Here is a 14,373-nt window from a genome sequence, read left to right as displayed (position 1 = left end):
CAACTAGTAATCCCACGGCAAAAATGACAAAAGGATTTTAAAGAAAAACCAGTTGTCCCACTCCACCAAAGAGGGAACTAGCCAGGCCAGAACCCGTGATCTGGGGCTGGAGAAGTCCCTGACTCACTGTCACACTGTCCCCACAGCAGAGAGCAAAACCCACATCTGAGAAGATTCCTTTCATTCAACGACAACACATCCCATTCCAGCCTTTGTCCTGAGTCCCTTGGAAGCTGCAGCATTTACATCTTTTCAATATTGAGGGGAAACCTCACTGAGCTGAGCGTTCCTTTCACGGGAGGGAGAAGCTGAACAGACGTGCAACATGGTGAAGAAACGTTTGGCAAAACCTGCCCATATCGATGAAGAGACAAGTGGATGTTGACCCAGAATCTAAACCAGCAGAAAGTGGATAACTGGAGTGCCTTTTTCCTGCCCTGTGCTTTTGGAAGCACCAAATGACAAGTAAACAAGGTCATTTAGGGATTTATGTTAAAACATACACGCACATAACCAACTTTCTGGGTGTGCCATGGTCTCATGAACAAGGCTGCCCCCTAATCATCTCACAGCCTTTGCAGTTGTGGGTTCACGAACTCTTCCCACTAAAAATGATGTGAGAGCTCATTTAGTGATTCTTTCCTGAACCTGTCTAATCCTGAGACGTGCCTGTGACTCTAGCTGAGACCCAAGCCCAAGTCTTGGATATGCTGATTCAGGAGATCTGGGATGGGGTCTATAAATTCGCTCCTTCAGCATGCATGCCCAGATGACTTAGGGGATCCCATGGGGAGCACCACCTGGGGTAAAACTCTGTTTGCTGCTGAGAAGACTTGGCCTAGAGAGGTTTTGGCAGAGTTGGGCCAACAGTTGCCAATTTCCTGCTTCTTTCTTCAGCTCCGATCGCCCCCAGACTTCCTCAGTCCTAGGTGCCTGGGGGGTATGCCAGCCCATCATCAGTTGTAGTGGTTCCCCAGAGGTACCGACAACGGGGGCAGGTGGAGATGCTAACAATATCACACCAGCTTGTTCAAATTCCAGACAAAGAGGTGCACGGAACCCAGTGCAGGAAGACAACTACAAGATGCTGGAGGAGAAGAAAGTGCTTTCTAAAGCTACGATTAGATTTTACTTACAGTTTTATACTAAGTACACTCAACTGTCTGAAACTTGGTCATCTGCACTGTATTTTCCCAAACAGCTTAAAAAGTCAGGCACCTACTGCAGAAAGAAAATCTAGGGGTCTAATATATGGTGATGGAAAGAGAACTGACTCTGGGTGGTGAACACACAATGTGAGACACAGATAATGTATTACAGAATTGTACATCTGAAATCTATGTAACTTTACTAACAAATGTCTCCCCAATAAACTTTAAAGAAAAAAAAAAAAGAAAGTCTAGATTCTGGGATAATAAAGGCAGAAGAGTAATAAACTAGCGGGGGGTGGGGGGTGGGGCGGAGGCAGGAAAGAGACAGCTGTAGAGAAGCTGCTGGTTGTCAGCCTGGAGGGAGATAACTGTCAGGAGCGCGTGTTCCCATGAAGGTGACTTGAGGGGAGGACAGCTCTGTGGTGTGGCCCCACAGCCCCTTGGGACACTTGCCACTTTCTTGGGTGAGGTATGTGAACTCCAGAGGGCCGGACCCACCTGGGCGGTAAGAATAAGCTCGCTGATGACGTGTGCTGCATGCTGACATCGCTCAGGGGCTCCCATGACCTGTGCAGCTCTCTCTGGACTAACCCCATCATCTGCGGGATTAGGAAAAGCCCAACTTTAGAAGAGACAAAGGTCAATCAGATTTCCATCAATATTCCCACCAGAGCTAAAGGAGCAGTCAGGACATCACCAGACTCAGGGCGTCTTGTGGATACGGAAAACGTATGGATACGGCTACGTAGCTTTTCATGGCCCATGCCAATACTTATGCAATTACAGATATTTAAGAAATATATCACTGAAGAAACCAAAACCAAAACCAACCAAACAAAAAAAGGCCAAGGAGAACAGGTGAGCTCTGGCAATAGTTTCCAAAAATTAGCCCACTGTGATGTTTTTCCATCTTCAGAAAAATGACAAAGCTAAAGACACTGGAGACAATTTTGCTTCTAAACATAAATTTATAAAATGTAAAGAATTGTCCTTTATTCTAGTATGTCTGTCCTTTTTTATGGTTTTAAGTTATCTTTTATTTTATGAAATCAAAATAACAGATTATTTTTTAAAGTCTTTACTTGGCAAAATTAAAAATTGGAAATGCTATGTTGATTTCCCCCAATTTTATCAGTCTAAGTGGGGGTGGGGGTAGGGAAGCCCTGGAAACCCCAGGCAGAGTGTTCTGGAACCACAAGGGTAACCAAGCCAGAAAGACATGAGGGCCCAGAGGAGAAACTTAGATTGGTAATTTGGTAACAGAATGTTGCAAAAGAGAGAGAAAAAAACACGTCATAAATGGGATAATTACAAAGTCCTTGAGTTGTTAAGGTGTTTTTTAATTCTTCATAATGCTTAGGGTTTTTGAAAATCATTAAAACCAACCTGGTTTGAACTGAATCCTCACACCAGCGTCATTCTGGATCTTTTTGATCATTTCCCCATTTCTTCCTATTACAATCCCAACAGCAAACCTAGGAACAGACACCTAAGCACAGAAAAACAAAACATCAGAGCTTTTCTATAAACCTGTCTGTTCTGAAAGGATGTTATGTATACACCGTACTTCCTTGAAAATAAGACCGGGTCTTATATTAATTTTTGCTCCAAAAGACGCATTAAGACATATTTTCAGGGGATGTCTTATTTTTTCATGTACAACAATCTACATTTATTCAAATACAGTCATGTCATCTTCTGGAACATCGTCATAACATACTAAGTGTGCCAGTCTGGCTGACGATCTTAACTGGGGTTTATTTTCAGGGAAACACAGAGTGTGTGTGTGTGTGTGTGTGTGTGTGTGTGTGTGTGTGTGTGTGACAACTTGATTTTTATTATAGTGCATTCCTGGAAATGATATAATAAAGCCTTTTTTTCCTCTTAAAACTATTGTGGTTCATAATTGCATTCCTGCCCATTAAATGAATCCAGTAAGTCTGAGACTTGATCAAAATAGTTATAAAAATGAAGTAAAGAATAAACCTTATAAATAGATAAAAGATTAAAAACAGCTAATTTATCTTCCAAATTCTATGAAATAACATAAATATACCATATACGTGTCCATTATACTAGTGATCCTTTAAAATATTTTTTTCATTTGTTTTTATTGTGGTAAAATATACACAATATATACCCTTCGAGCCATTCATAAGTATACAATTCAGTGGCATTAAATACATTCACAATGTTGTATAACTGTCCCGGATATCTATACCCCAAACCTTTCCATCATCCACAATAAAAACTCTGATCCAGTAAATAGCAACTCCTTTCTCCAGTCCCTAGAAACCTTGATTTTATTTTCTGTCTCTACAAATTTGCCTATTTAGGTATAATTGGAATCATACAATAAATATTTGTCCTTCTGTCTCTGGGCTTATTTTGCTAAGCACGATGTTTGCAAGGCCCATACATGTAGTAGCATATATCAAAATTTCATTCCAAAGCATTGATTTTGATCTCATTCCACCTCACCAATAAATCTGGATTCCAAATTTGATAAAATCACAACAGATCACCATCAGAATTTGGACAATTTGGACTTTGGTCTTCAGCAAAATCTCAAAACCAGGGAGAATGGCCCCACGCCCTGAAAAGCATGCAGCTGGCTCCCCTTACTACGGCTGACTGTCCCAATCTGTCCTCACACCCACCCTGGGAAGCGAGTGAATTCATAAGGTTTCACAGATGAGACAAAAGTTAAATCATTTGCTCAAGGTTAAAGAGCCAACAGACCGGTGACCTACAACCTTTAACCTCATTTTGCCTACTAACCTGTAATTCAAGCATACCTCTATACTGCCTCCTCCCATTCGGGAGGTGTAGTCACTGCGTACACCTCGAAAGTCAGCTTGGTCTTTCTCTCGGATGATCTCTAATACCATTTCTCTTGCTTGCTGTATAAACACAGATAAAAGACACTTATAAAAGACAAAATCCTGAAAAAAGACATGACACCAGGTGAAACCGCAACATGTATTGGGGCTTAAAGACTCAGAAGACGCTCGGCGGTGGGAGAACTCACTCACTGTGTCATTGTTACATGGGAAGGGCGGGCTGCTGGCGAGAGTGGTATATATCAAACCCTAAATGCCAGGTTCTTTACATTGCTCAAAACGTCTGCCCAGACAAGGGCCCACCCTCCTTTAAGCTGCAGTAGGGTCTGCACATCTGTGTTGGGTCCGAGCTTCCTCACTGGCACCCTGAGGTGTTTCCGGCATGTCATTTCGTTCTAGTGAGGGGAGGATTTTCCAAGCGCTCTGACTGTGGGCAGGTTCAAGAGAAGGAGGACATGACGGAGGCATCCATCCCATTGCAAAGGAGCTCCAGGGAGGTAAAGGGAAGAGGCCAGCTGGCAAGCCCTAAAGTACCTTCCAGCACTGAGATCAAATATCCCAATTACTGACTGGCAAGACTATCCCCTGACCCAACTCTCTCCGAGGCACGTTCAGTGTCCTCTCCCCAGAGAACATACTTAAGCCAGCCCACCCACTGTGCCCACACGGTACCAGCCCCCCAGGAACCTGCACCAAGGATCAACTGTGCACGACAACTCAAGGTAACATGGGAGCCCAGACCGAGTCCTGGTTCTGAAAAACCAAACCAAACCAATGCCACCCCCATGGCAATTAAAGTCTTAGGACATTTGGGGAAATCTGAATATGGACTGTTATGGGAATACCGTTATCTTCTCAGGCCTGGTTTTCTAGAAGAAAGTTCTTACTCTGAGGAGATACATGCTGTAGGATTTAGGGATGGAGAGTCATAATACCTTCCACTTACTTACAAATTCCAAAGCAAAAAAATAAAAAGTAAAATACACACATAAACGGCAAAATGATAGGTAGGATGAGGGTACACAGGTGTTTGCTGTACCTCTTTTCAACCTTTCTGTATGTCTTTTTCATAATAAAAAGTTGGGGAGAGGAAAAAGAAAAACCAAACAACAATTTACCCTGAATACAACAGACAGCTTCTCCCCAGGTAAAAAATGTGGAATACATAGTTTTAAAATAAAAAACAAACACACACAAAATACCTTTCGTTATAATTACTTTGCTGCACATTCATGAAACATGAAATCCAGTGAAATAAACTCTTGGCTCAGGTATTCTTTCTGCCAAAGCTAAAACCAAATGTCCCAAGAGGGAAAACAAGTGTGTGTGTGTGTGTGTGTGGGGGGGGGGTTTGGGGGGAAGGGGCAGGCGCTGTCCAGCACACTCTCCAGCAGGCCTGCTCTCCGGTTCCCCCCGAGTCCCACGACATCTCAACCCCACGTGGAGTCCACAAGCTGGGCTGGCTGAGTCCCGTGAGCCAAGATTAGATGCCGTCTGATTTTTAAAAAGCCCACCTGTTCACATTCACAGAGGTCAGAAACTCTGGGGGCGGGAGGAGGCACTTGGGGAACCCTGGCCTGCAGGAGGGGAGTGAAGGGTTGCATCACTGACTGGGGCCTGAGGAAAGAAACCATTTTAATCACTGCCCCTCAATCCTGTTTTGAAAGCATTATTTTACACATGTATCTTGAAAAAACAACAATATCAATTCGAGTTCAGCCGAACAACAGCGGTAAGAATTGGGGGAAATACCTTGCCAGAGGCTGGGAACCTCCCCTGCGCCAAAGCCCCAAAGCTCCCACCGGAAGAGCTGTGCCTGACGGGGCGCCTACTCTAAGTGCAGCCAAGGCAAGGCAGGCGGCAGCAGACAGAAAAAGGAGCATTCGTATTTCCCGGGAATACACCACCCCACGCTCACAGCCCACTCACGTTCCTGCGAACAAACAGCAAGAGCTGGAGGGTGGAACCACCCCAGGTGACTTAAAACTAGACATGCCCTTTGAGCCTGGGATCTCAGGACACAGGACGCCTGCTCGGAGGGCACACATGCCTCGTGTGGTGCTGACACCTTTGCTTGTGTCCCACCACAGCTGAAGGTCTTGCAAAAATGGGCCGAGAGAGAACAAGCAAGAAAGAACCAAACGGAGCCTGCATCTGAGCTGACCGCAGGCCCAGTGCTACGCCATCCAATGAAACCTTCTGCATTGAAGGAAACGTGCTCCATGTACGCACTGCCTATGAGATAGCCACCATCCTCATGTGGCTCTGAAGTCCTCAAAATAGGGCCTGGGGACACGAGGAACTCCATTTTTACTTAATTTGAATTAATTTACATAGCCACATGTGGCTAGTGGCTCTGAGACTGGGTAACACAAACCTAAATTCTTTCCATCATCAAATCTGCTTTGGGAAAATATTAATAACTTACCCTAACTAAAGGAACACCAGTTTTATCATTTCTTAAATGACAAACAAGCTCTACGAGTTACTACCAGGTGACACCCCCACCCAGGACCTGCCGGATCCAGTTGCTTTCCTACCTGTACTTTAAACGGGTCTCCAGTGATGCGAAGAGGCTTGTCTGCCCCCGTAGGCAATGGGCCGTCCTGGATCATGACCATTTTCACACCTGTCCGCTCCTGTGGGGCACACATCCCAGTACAGCCCTCATTGTCACGAATGAGAATGTAGGAGAGCACAAGATGACGCGAGGGGTTGGGTCACGTCCACAATAAGACATGACCCCCCCCCCCAGGCACTGCCCTCTGACCCCACCCATGAAGCTGGCCTCTGAGGATGCTGATGCACGGGCCGGGCATGCCACGCCAGAAAGCTTCCGAGTGTGATGTGGAAAACCATTTCCCCAACTCTCCTCCTTTCCTAGGCTCTGGAATATTGATGAGCTATTTGTATGAAATGCCAGGCATTGAGCTGAGCACTCTAGTTAACATCTGGTTAGAGCCTCCGCACAGCTAAGCGAGGCAAACGTGCCCATTCCACGCAAAGGTGAAGAGGCCTCTGAGCGGAAGCTGCCCAGAGCCCATGAGCAGGGACCCCAAGCTGGGATTCTGGGAGGCCACACCAGCGTGCCTTTCCCAGTCTGAGGACTGGGCTAGGAGAGGGTCACAGGGCAGGTCACAGTCCCTGACCTACAACTTCTACAAGCTACAAAGCTCTGAAATAAAAGTTTGTTTGTTAACTAACTTGGCAGCAAAACCAACCTGAAGTCATCTAAGCATATTCCTAGTCCTCTCCGTGAGTGTGACAATTATGTTTAGCTGTGGAAATACGCTTTTGGTTGCAGAGTGCAGCCTCAGAACCTGCTGGGGTTGCGAAATTCTGCAAAATTTGGCCCCACGGGTCCCGGGGGAGGGATTCTGGAGCTAGGAGCAGCTAACACTCCCAGGCACCTGCTCAGCAAGAGGCTGTGTGCGAGGGGGTCTTATATAAATATACAGCACGGGATTATTTCAGCTGCAGGACCACAGTGAGGCTGCTGTCACAGAGGAAGACCTGGGCCTTTGAAAAGTTCATGGACATGTTTAAGGTCACACAGCTGACGAGGGGAGTGCTGCTGGCCCAGAGGTCCCTGGCTCCGGACACGGTCTTTTCAGCTGAGGTGCTGTCGTCTGATGGTAACAGAGCTTCACTGCAGTGGTTGTTGCAAGTTCACGGGGCCCCACGACTGGCATCATACCTGGCACCTGGCTTGGCCACAGTCAATTCCCAGAAAATAGCTACCGCAGGGAAGGACCGAGGAATCACTGGGCAGAGGTTCGGAGGGGCGCCCTGCCCATGGACCACTGAGCCCGCTCGGCCGGGGAAGTCAGAGTTCTGACACGGACGCCCCAGCCAGGAAGGGGAGGGGAGAGGGAGACCTCTGCAGAGGGCTCGCATACCTGCAGCTGCTTTATTGTTTCCCCTCCTTTGCCGATGACCAGACCCACTTTAGACGCAGGGATGAGGAGCTCCTGGATCGTGCTGTTGCCGTCTATGTCATTATGAAAGCCAGGTCCGTTCCGACAGCGGTCCACGATCTGCCCCAGGAGCCGTTTGGCTTGTCTTTGGGAGGGAAAAGAATCACAAGGGAATCGGCATTAAATGAATGCTCGAGGTACCCACAGAAGGGAAACACGAAGGAGTCAAGGCCGCCCTCCATCCAGCGGCAGCTCCGGCCCCCACACCCCGGGAGGCCGCTGCCATCCGCCACGCTACTGGCCTGGAATTTAAAAGCAACACGCCACAATACCAACATTCCGACACAACCCCCTTGCAAGTCTGCCCTCCGCTTGTGCTGGTGTCTTGTATTCACTCCACAAACATGTCACTTCTATTAGAATGTCAGCTGCTCTGGTGGCAGAGACCACCTCTGAGCTCTTTGCATCTCGCTGTTCCCCAGTCCAGCATAACCCTCCTCAAGAGAGTACACACTCACTAGACATTTGTTAAAAAGGCAGGAGAGAGCAATGAGAGAGATGGGAAGAAAGAAAGCAAGGGTTAGTAGTCATCATTTGAAGTCCCCGATTCTGAATTTCTTCTCCATAACTGCCCAGACTGCTCTATGGCTGTTAAGCTAAGGCTATGCGTCACCAGTTTGGTTTCAAGGGGATGAAAGTGGCGGCGGCAGGGGCTCTGATGCAGCCCTAGTCATATCCACCTGCTTTGTGCTTTTCATGTCAGATTTTCAGGACCCTGCATTTCACATACCGTTTTGTGCTGATATTATTTGGAGGCAGGAGAGGAAGGCTGCACTGCCAAAACAGTGCAACCCAGCCTCCCGAGGCCATCTGTCCGGCCAATATGCTTTTCTGCACCAGAATCTCCCCTGGCTGTGATTTGCAGTATTTATTCTTCAAATCACCATGGACAATCTATTTCTTGGTTCCTCTAACAGGGAAGAATTCAACTACCAAACAGGCTGGTTGTACTGTGCACCGAAGACAGCAACATTGTTCCTTCCTAAATTTATAATCCCACTGCCTCCACCGCTTGCGAAGGACAGGAAGCAGGAATGGTTAGAGTAGGAAGAAGAGAAGAGAAAGGCAGGAAATGACGTTGCCCTTTGTAGCCTTGAGCCTTCGAGGACAGAATCAGCCTCAAGTATCTTCTCACTCTCAGCAACTTTTTAATATTTTGCTTGTGTACTAGATTAACCTGTGCTGGAAGAAAAATGCCTGGACTCCAGCAAAACCACCCCGCTTGCCCTATAATACACACCTGCCAGTTATTTGTTCTGGTTCACTGCTTGCAATGTTACCGCAGAACAAGAGGATTCAAACTCATCTCGACTCCCCGAGCAATGGAAACAATAAAGTAGCCCTACCTACCGAGGCAGACATAATCTTAGCACCCTATCCCCAGTGCCTTGCTACTCAGTAGATTGAAAGAGGAAAGTGAGCAGACGCAGAGTTAGTACACCCCCTTCTGCCAGGAGGTTCTTGGATCTGAGGCCTCCATCTGGCACAAGGCTCTGCGCATGTGTACGAGGTAGGGCTGCCAGGCCGGGCTGAGGACTCTGACAAGGGCCCCCAAAGTCAAAACACCTGCTGGCCGGTCTGAGCAGAACAACGGCTGTTTAGAGTCCATTTATTAGGCTCACAAGTATCAGCGGGGCAATGGGATGAGCTCCAGGCAAAGGGCCTGTACCAGGACGGCTTACTGACCCAGACCTGCTCAGGTAAAGGGGGTATCAACAGGGAGAAGCCAGGTAGGTAGAGCATTCAGGCAGGGGCACGTACCCTCTTCAGAAGCTGGTTTATGAAGGTGGTGTCATGACAGCTCTGAGACTTTCCATAGGGTTTTTTAGAAGGGGATCCCTTGTGTGTTTAAGTAAGAGACAAACTCCCCTGGTGTGGCAACCACCCAGGTCCTTCTCTACAGAGCGTCTGACTGTCGCACAGATGGACAGAGTTCAGTAACAGTCTTGCCCTTCCATTTCTCCCCATCTGGGGAATGAGGAAGAAGAGTGAAAGGAAAAAGTAAATAAAATAAACTTACTCAATACTTTCTGGGGTTCCGGTAAGTACACAGGGCCTCTCGGGAATCCCAGAACTCTCTACAAGAAGAATCAAGAAGATGAGGTGTGTTGGTGGGCATCAGGCAACCTCTGTGGACAGACTGTCTCCCTGGGCGGTGCCGACGCCGGCCCCACAAAAGCCCAGGCTCCCAGAAAGAGACAGTATGCTTCCACTTGTGGGGAGAGTATTAGGCTTGTAGCTCTGCCCTGGATTCTCAACATAGAAACAAGCCCCTTGGGGAAAGGTGGGAGAACGCAGCAGAGGTTTGACTTGGTCCTAATGTCCAGGTTCAGCTGGTTGCTGACCCCACCTATGTGCTCCTAAGTGCCTGAGGCACTTAAGCTGCTATTCCTCAGTTTCTCCATTTGCGGAGTTTACTGGTCATTGGTTTGCAAATAGCTCTCAGGCACACGAGTAAGACATGTGACGGTATGCACACTGGGACTATTACCAGTTATTGTGTGAATATCCCCAGAGATCAGTGACATCTATGTGGAATTGGTTCCGGGCCATTTGAGAAGAAGGAAAATCTTCCTTTCCACCATCACACACGATTTCACTTTGTTCCTAAAAATACCGCCTCTTAAAATTCTTACTAAAAAAAGTGAAAAGGCTAACAGCAGTTACTGCCTTCTATCCCTTAAAATGAGAAACATTTCTCTAGTCGAATGTCCTCCAAACCCCCTCCTCCACTATGAAAACAGGTCAAACTCAAATTAGATGTTAAAACTATAAATAAAATAAAAACTCTTCTTCCTCAATCTCTGTCTCCATACTCGACAGTCAAAACGGACCCAGCTGGGAACTGTGTTTAAGACGTGCTCAGTTCGCCAGAGCCCCCCAAGCTGGCCTCTTTCCACAAAGGGTCGCGGTGGTCTAATCCAGGGGAGCCGGCGAGCAGTTCCCAGGAGTGACCCCAAAGCCACAGGACTCCTGCAGGCCCCACTACATCTAGCATAACATTCTGGTGCAGAAAACAGGTCCTAGAGCGGTAGGTGTTTGGGCAGGGAGTGGGGGGGGGGGGGGCCACGCAGGCCACAGAACGGGGGAGGGTTCCCCACGAGGCCAGCTGGGTGGCCTTGTCTTGGCCTGCTTCTACTCTGCTCTTTCTGGTTCTCACCTGGGAGACCAGCTCCAGAAGTGCAAGGAAAATAGCAATCGCATATACTTACCCACACTCCTAAACTTAGCCACAAGCGAAGTACTGAATCTGGAAAACTTTGCAAAAGACTGGGATCTACCAAACTGAGATCTGTGAAAAAAAAAGCCCTTACCTGAAGCAATCTGAATTTTGCAACCAGATTCTGCTTGAATCCGTGAAATCTGCTCACCTCCCCTGCCAATAACTGAAACAAATTGAACAGAGTCAGAATATGCCCGCCATTCCATATGTAACCATCATGCACGACTTCATTCAACAGATATTCACACCTGGGTGACAGCACTACAATCAGCTCGGCCTCGCTGAGCCCACAGAAATTGTATGTGAAATACAGCAGACAGACAGAGGGTACCCTAGCTCAAGGGAGAAGACAGTGGGGTGGTGGGGGGAGTGGGGGACCCATGGCCCAACCTTCTGGTCTCTCCTTCAGCCTGCACAGAGACTTGCAGCGCTTCGGGACTCTAGAGAACGGTGTGCAAAAGCATTCGACTATGGGTGACACACTGAGAGAGAGAGTGCGATAAAAAGGACAGACAGGAAACTAGGGGGAAAGTGCATCACGTGCATACTTACTAAATCCAACCATTTTATCAGGCACTTTGAATTCTTCTGTTATTACTGCCCTAAAAACAAAGAACATTTTGGAGAAACATATAGAAGAAAGAGTTTTGCAGCCATCTTAGGTTCCCCAAATTTCCCATATTGGCCATGATGGAAGATGAAGGCTTAAGAGAAATCACGCCAATCTGGCCAACAAGTCCACAACCATCTACACAGAGCATCAATGAATGAGCCCCTTGGTCAATCACTCCTCGAGAAGACCCAAGCCTCCATCTCCTGTCTCAGAGGAAGAAACCTCTGGGTTTTCATCAGACCAGCAGCTCCGCTCACGCCCTTCCTTCACATGGCCATAGGAGGCAGAAGCTGGGCCAATACCAAACGTGTCACCAACCCCAGGGGGCTTAGCGGGCCTTTGGGACTTGGGCAGTGTGCAGACACCTTTCCGGTGTCCCCTCTAAATGAAGAAACAGTCAACCTTTCTTCAACATTCCTGTTCCCCCATCTTTGTACTGCTTTCTGTCCTCCCTCTACGATCGCTGTCTTTCAGGGTGACACGCCCCAAATGGAGTCAGTGTACAGCAGAGGCCTAATCAGTGTTGACCAGGACAGGATAATGCCCTCAGTTGCTCTGCAAGGTACTTCTGCTAAATGCCATCTCATCCATTATGTGCTTTCTCCCTCTCTCCCTCTTCCTCTCCCGTTCCCTCTCCCCCTCTCTCTTTTAAAAAACAACTACTGCACTGGTTCTTTCAAACAAACCTTCAGATTTACCATACAGTGAGTGTATTGTGGACAATATCCAATTTGCCCAACACCCCAGAAAGCAATTAAATCTATAAACATTTACCTTAGGAGGAAGCTAAATGCAAGTAGTTTTTTAAAAAAAAAAAAGGTAAGCATTTTTAAACATCTCTCACAGCTGGATTTTTACCCATCACGGAAAGGACTGAATAAAGTGCATGTTTTTAGGGAAAAGTGCAGCACTTAGAAGAAATGCAATAGCTTAAATAGCACTTGCCACCATATCACTGTGATGGGAGCAAACTATCTTCTTCTCGCGGAGTTTACCTCCGCAGGTTTACGTACGCCTAGGGAGCCTCTTTGCCTCTCGGGACACTGGAGTTCACCCCGAAACCAGGCAAGCCCGGGCTTCCTAATCAGTAACACTGGATGTCGATGCCCAGCCCCAGCTGGCCTAGCACATCTTGCAAGAGGCTCAGGTCCCTGCTGCGATGTGTCCTGACCGTGGAGAAGGGCAGTGGTGCTCCTGTCTGTGTAGCTGAGATGCCTGCACGCCTGGCAGCACAGACGGTCCATTCTCAGAAATTTCACCCGGGAACTGACTAAAGGAGGCCCAACACTATCACAATACAAACTGTCACAAAATGCGGGCAGTTCCTCAGCCTTTAGGAACCAAGTTAACAGACTCTCTTGGAGGAGGAAACAGATGAAGACGAACTGCTCTGGGCTTCCGGGAAGACAAAGCTCTATTCGAAACGCAAGGCTGAGGCTTGTCTGATGCATAACATTTTGGAAAGTAAAATCCTCACCAGTTACATCTTTATAGGAAAGTTACATTGGGTCCTAAAACCTCATTTAAGTTACTTTAAAGCAAAGAAACAACAAAAAATCCCAGGCTGAATCTTTTGGTTAATTGATGCCTGGAAATTTCCAGAAACTCCCAAATATTTGCGCAGAACACAAGAAGATAAAATTGTATCATTGCTGGTGAAGGTTAAGGATAGTATGTTACAATAACAGATACACAGCACCCATTACAGAAGCTGTCACATAGTTTTTTATATATTTATCCTTTTTGAAGAGTAACACTGTGACCACAAATATCCTATCTTACAGACCCGTCGTTTTAAAGCCCAGGGGTCTTTGTGTCTGTCTAAGTCGTCAATGTTTAAGGGAAGGCTGTGAGGGGTAACTGAGGCAGGGAATCAACTGCGCATTTATCTGAGGTTCTCTAACAAGTCCCTATCACAACAGCAGAGCTGGGGGGGTGGGGGTCCCGGCTTCTGGCCTCCCAGGCCTATGATTCCTTGAGAACCAAAAGCTGTCTCTTATCAAAGAACTCACACTTCTTTAGGACATCTTTTTAAGTAAAGAGGTTAAGGATTCATAAAACACTGGGAAAACCATCAAAATGGGAGGGAAATTTTCATTCTCTCATTTTAAATTAAATGTATGTGGACAGAAGGAGCAGCTCCAGTATATTAGAAGTCTTTTAAGTTCACATACACTAATGGCTGATTTTTAATACCTCGTATGGGTTTATCCTTTAAGCTTACACTGACTGCCTTGGAAAGGGTAGCAAAAAAAAAAAAAACTTGAGTCTTAAAGAAACCTAGCCCATGGTTTTTCACACTCTCAACCTCTGACTTTCTAACACTCTAGTACAGATGGTGGATCAATAAACAATTAGAAATGATCAATAAATAATAAAACATAACCCACTGCTTACCTTTGATGTACCAAGGCCCCTAACTGGTTACCTACTGTGGCAAAGAAAAAGAGAAAAGAAAAATCAAAGCATTAGCACGGATAAACTAACTTCATCCTTACACGAGTTCTTACCATTTCAGGGGGAAAAAAAGAAAGGCAGAAAGAAAGCAAACAGTAATTTAGGCTCA

At 46.7% G+C, this 14,373-nt stretch overlaps 1 protein-coding gene across 4 annotated transcripts in view; it reads right to left on the bottom strand.

Moving 5' to 3' along the window:
- The window catches only part of FUBP3 (far upstream element binding protein 3), a 49,175-nt gene that overhangs the window by 12,286 nt on the left and 22,516 nt on the right, over nt 1-14,373 (bottom strand). For 2 of the 4 annotated variants that reach the window (XM_019728855.2, XM_019728858.2), the window contains exons 3-11: nt 14,205-14,238; nt 11,747-11,796; nt 11,286-11,357; nt 9,992-10,049; nt 7,894-8,056; nt 6,535-6,633; nt 3,950-4,054; nt 2,538-2,640; nt 1,650-1,750 (exon numbers count right to left, since the gene is read on the bottom strand). In XM_019728855.2, coding sequence (XP_019584414.1) covers nt 1,650-1,750; nt 2,538-2,640; nt 3,950-4,054; nt 6,535-6,633; nt 7,894-8,056; nt 9,992-10,049; nt 11,286-11,357; nt 11,747-11,796; nt 14,205-14,238 — 785 coding nt within the window. Of the gene's footprint in view, nt 1-1,649; nt 1,751-2,537; nt 2,641-3,949; nt 4,055-6,534; nt 6,634-7,893; nt 8,057-9,991; nt 10,050-10,462; nt 11,243-11,285; nt 11,358-11,746; nt 11,797-14,204; nt 14,239-14,373 lie in introns of those variants that run through there. The other 2 variants (XM_019728856.2, XM_074331184.1) reach the window with 2 other exon arrangements.

The sequence above is a fragment of the Rhinolophus sinicus genome, linkage group LG04 (genome assembly GCF_036562045.2).
Source record: "Rhinolophus sinicus isolate RSC01 linkage group LG04, ASM3656204v1, whole genome shotgun sequence".
Lineage (NCBI taxonomy): Eukaryota > Metazoa > Chordata > Mammalia > Chiroptera > Rhinolophidae > Rhinolophus > Rhinolophus sinicus.
The sequence above is the reverse complement of the archived record's forward strand: the minus strand, read 5'-3'. Positions and strand labels throughout refer to the sequence as shown.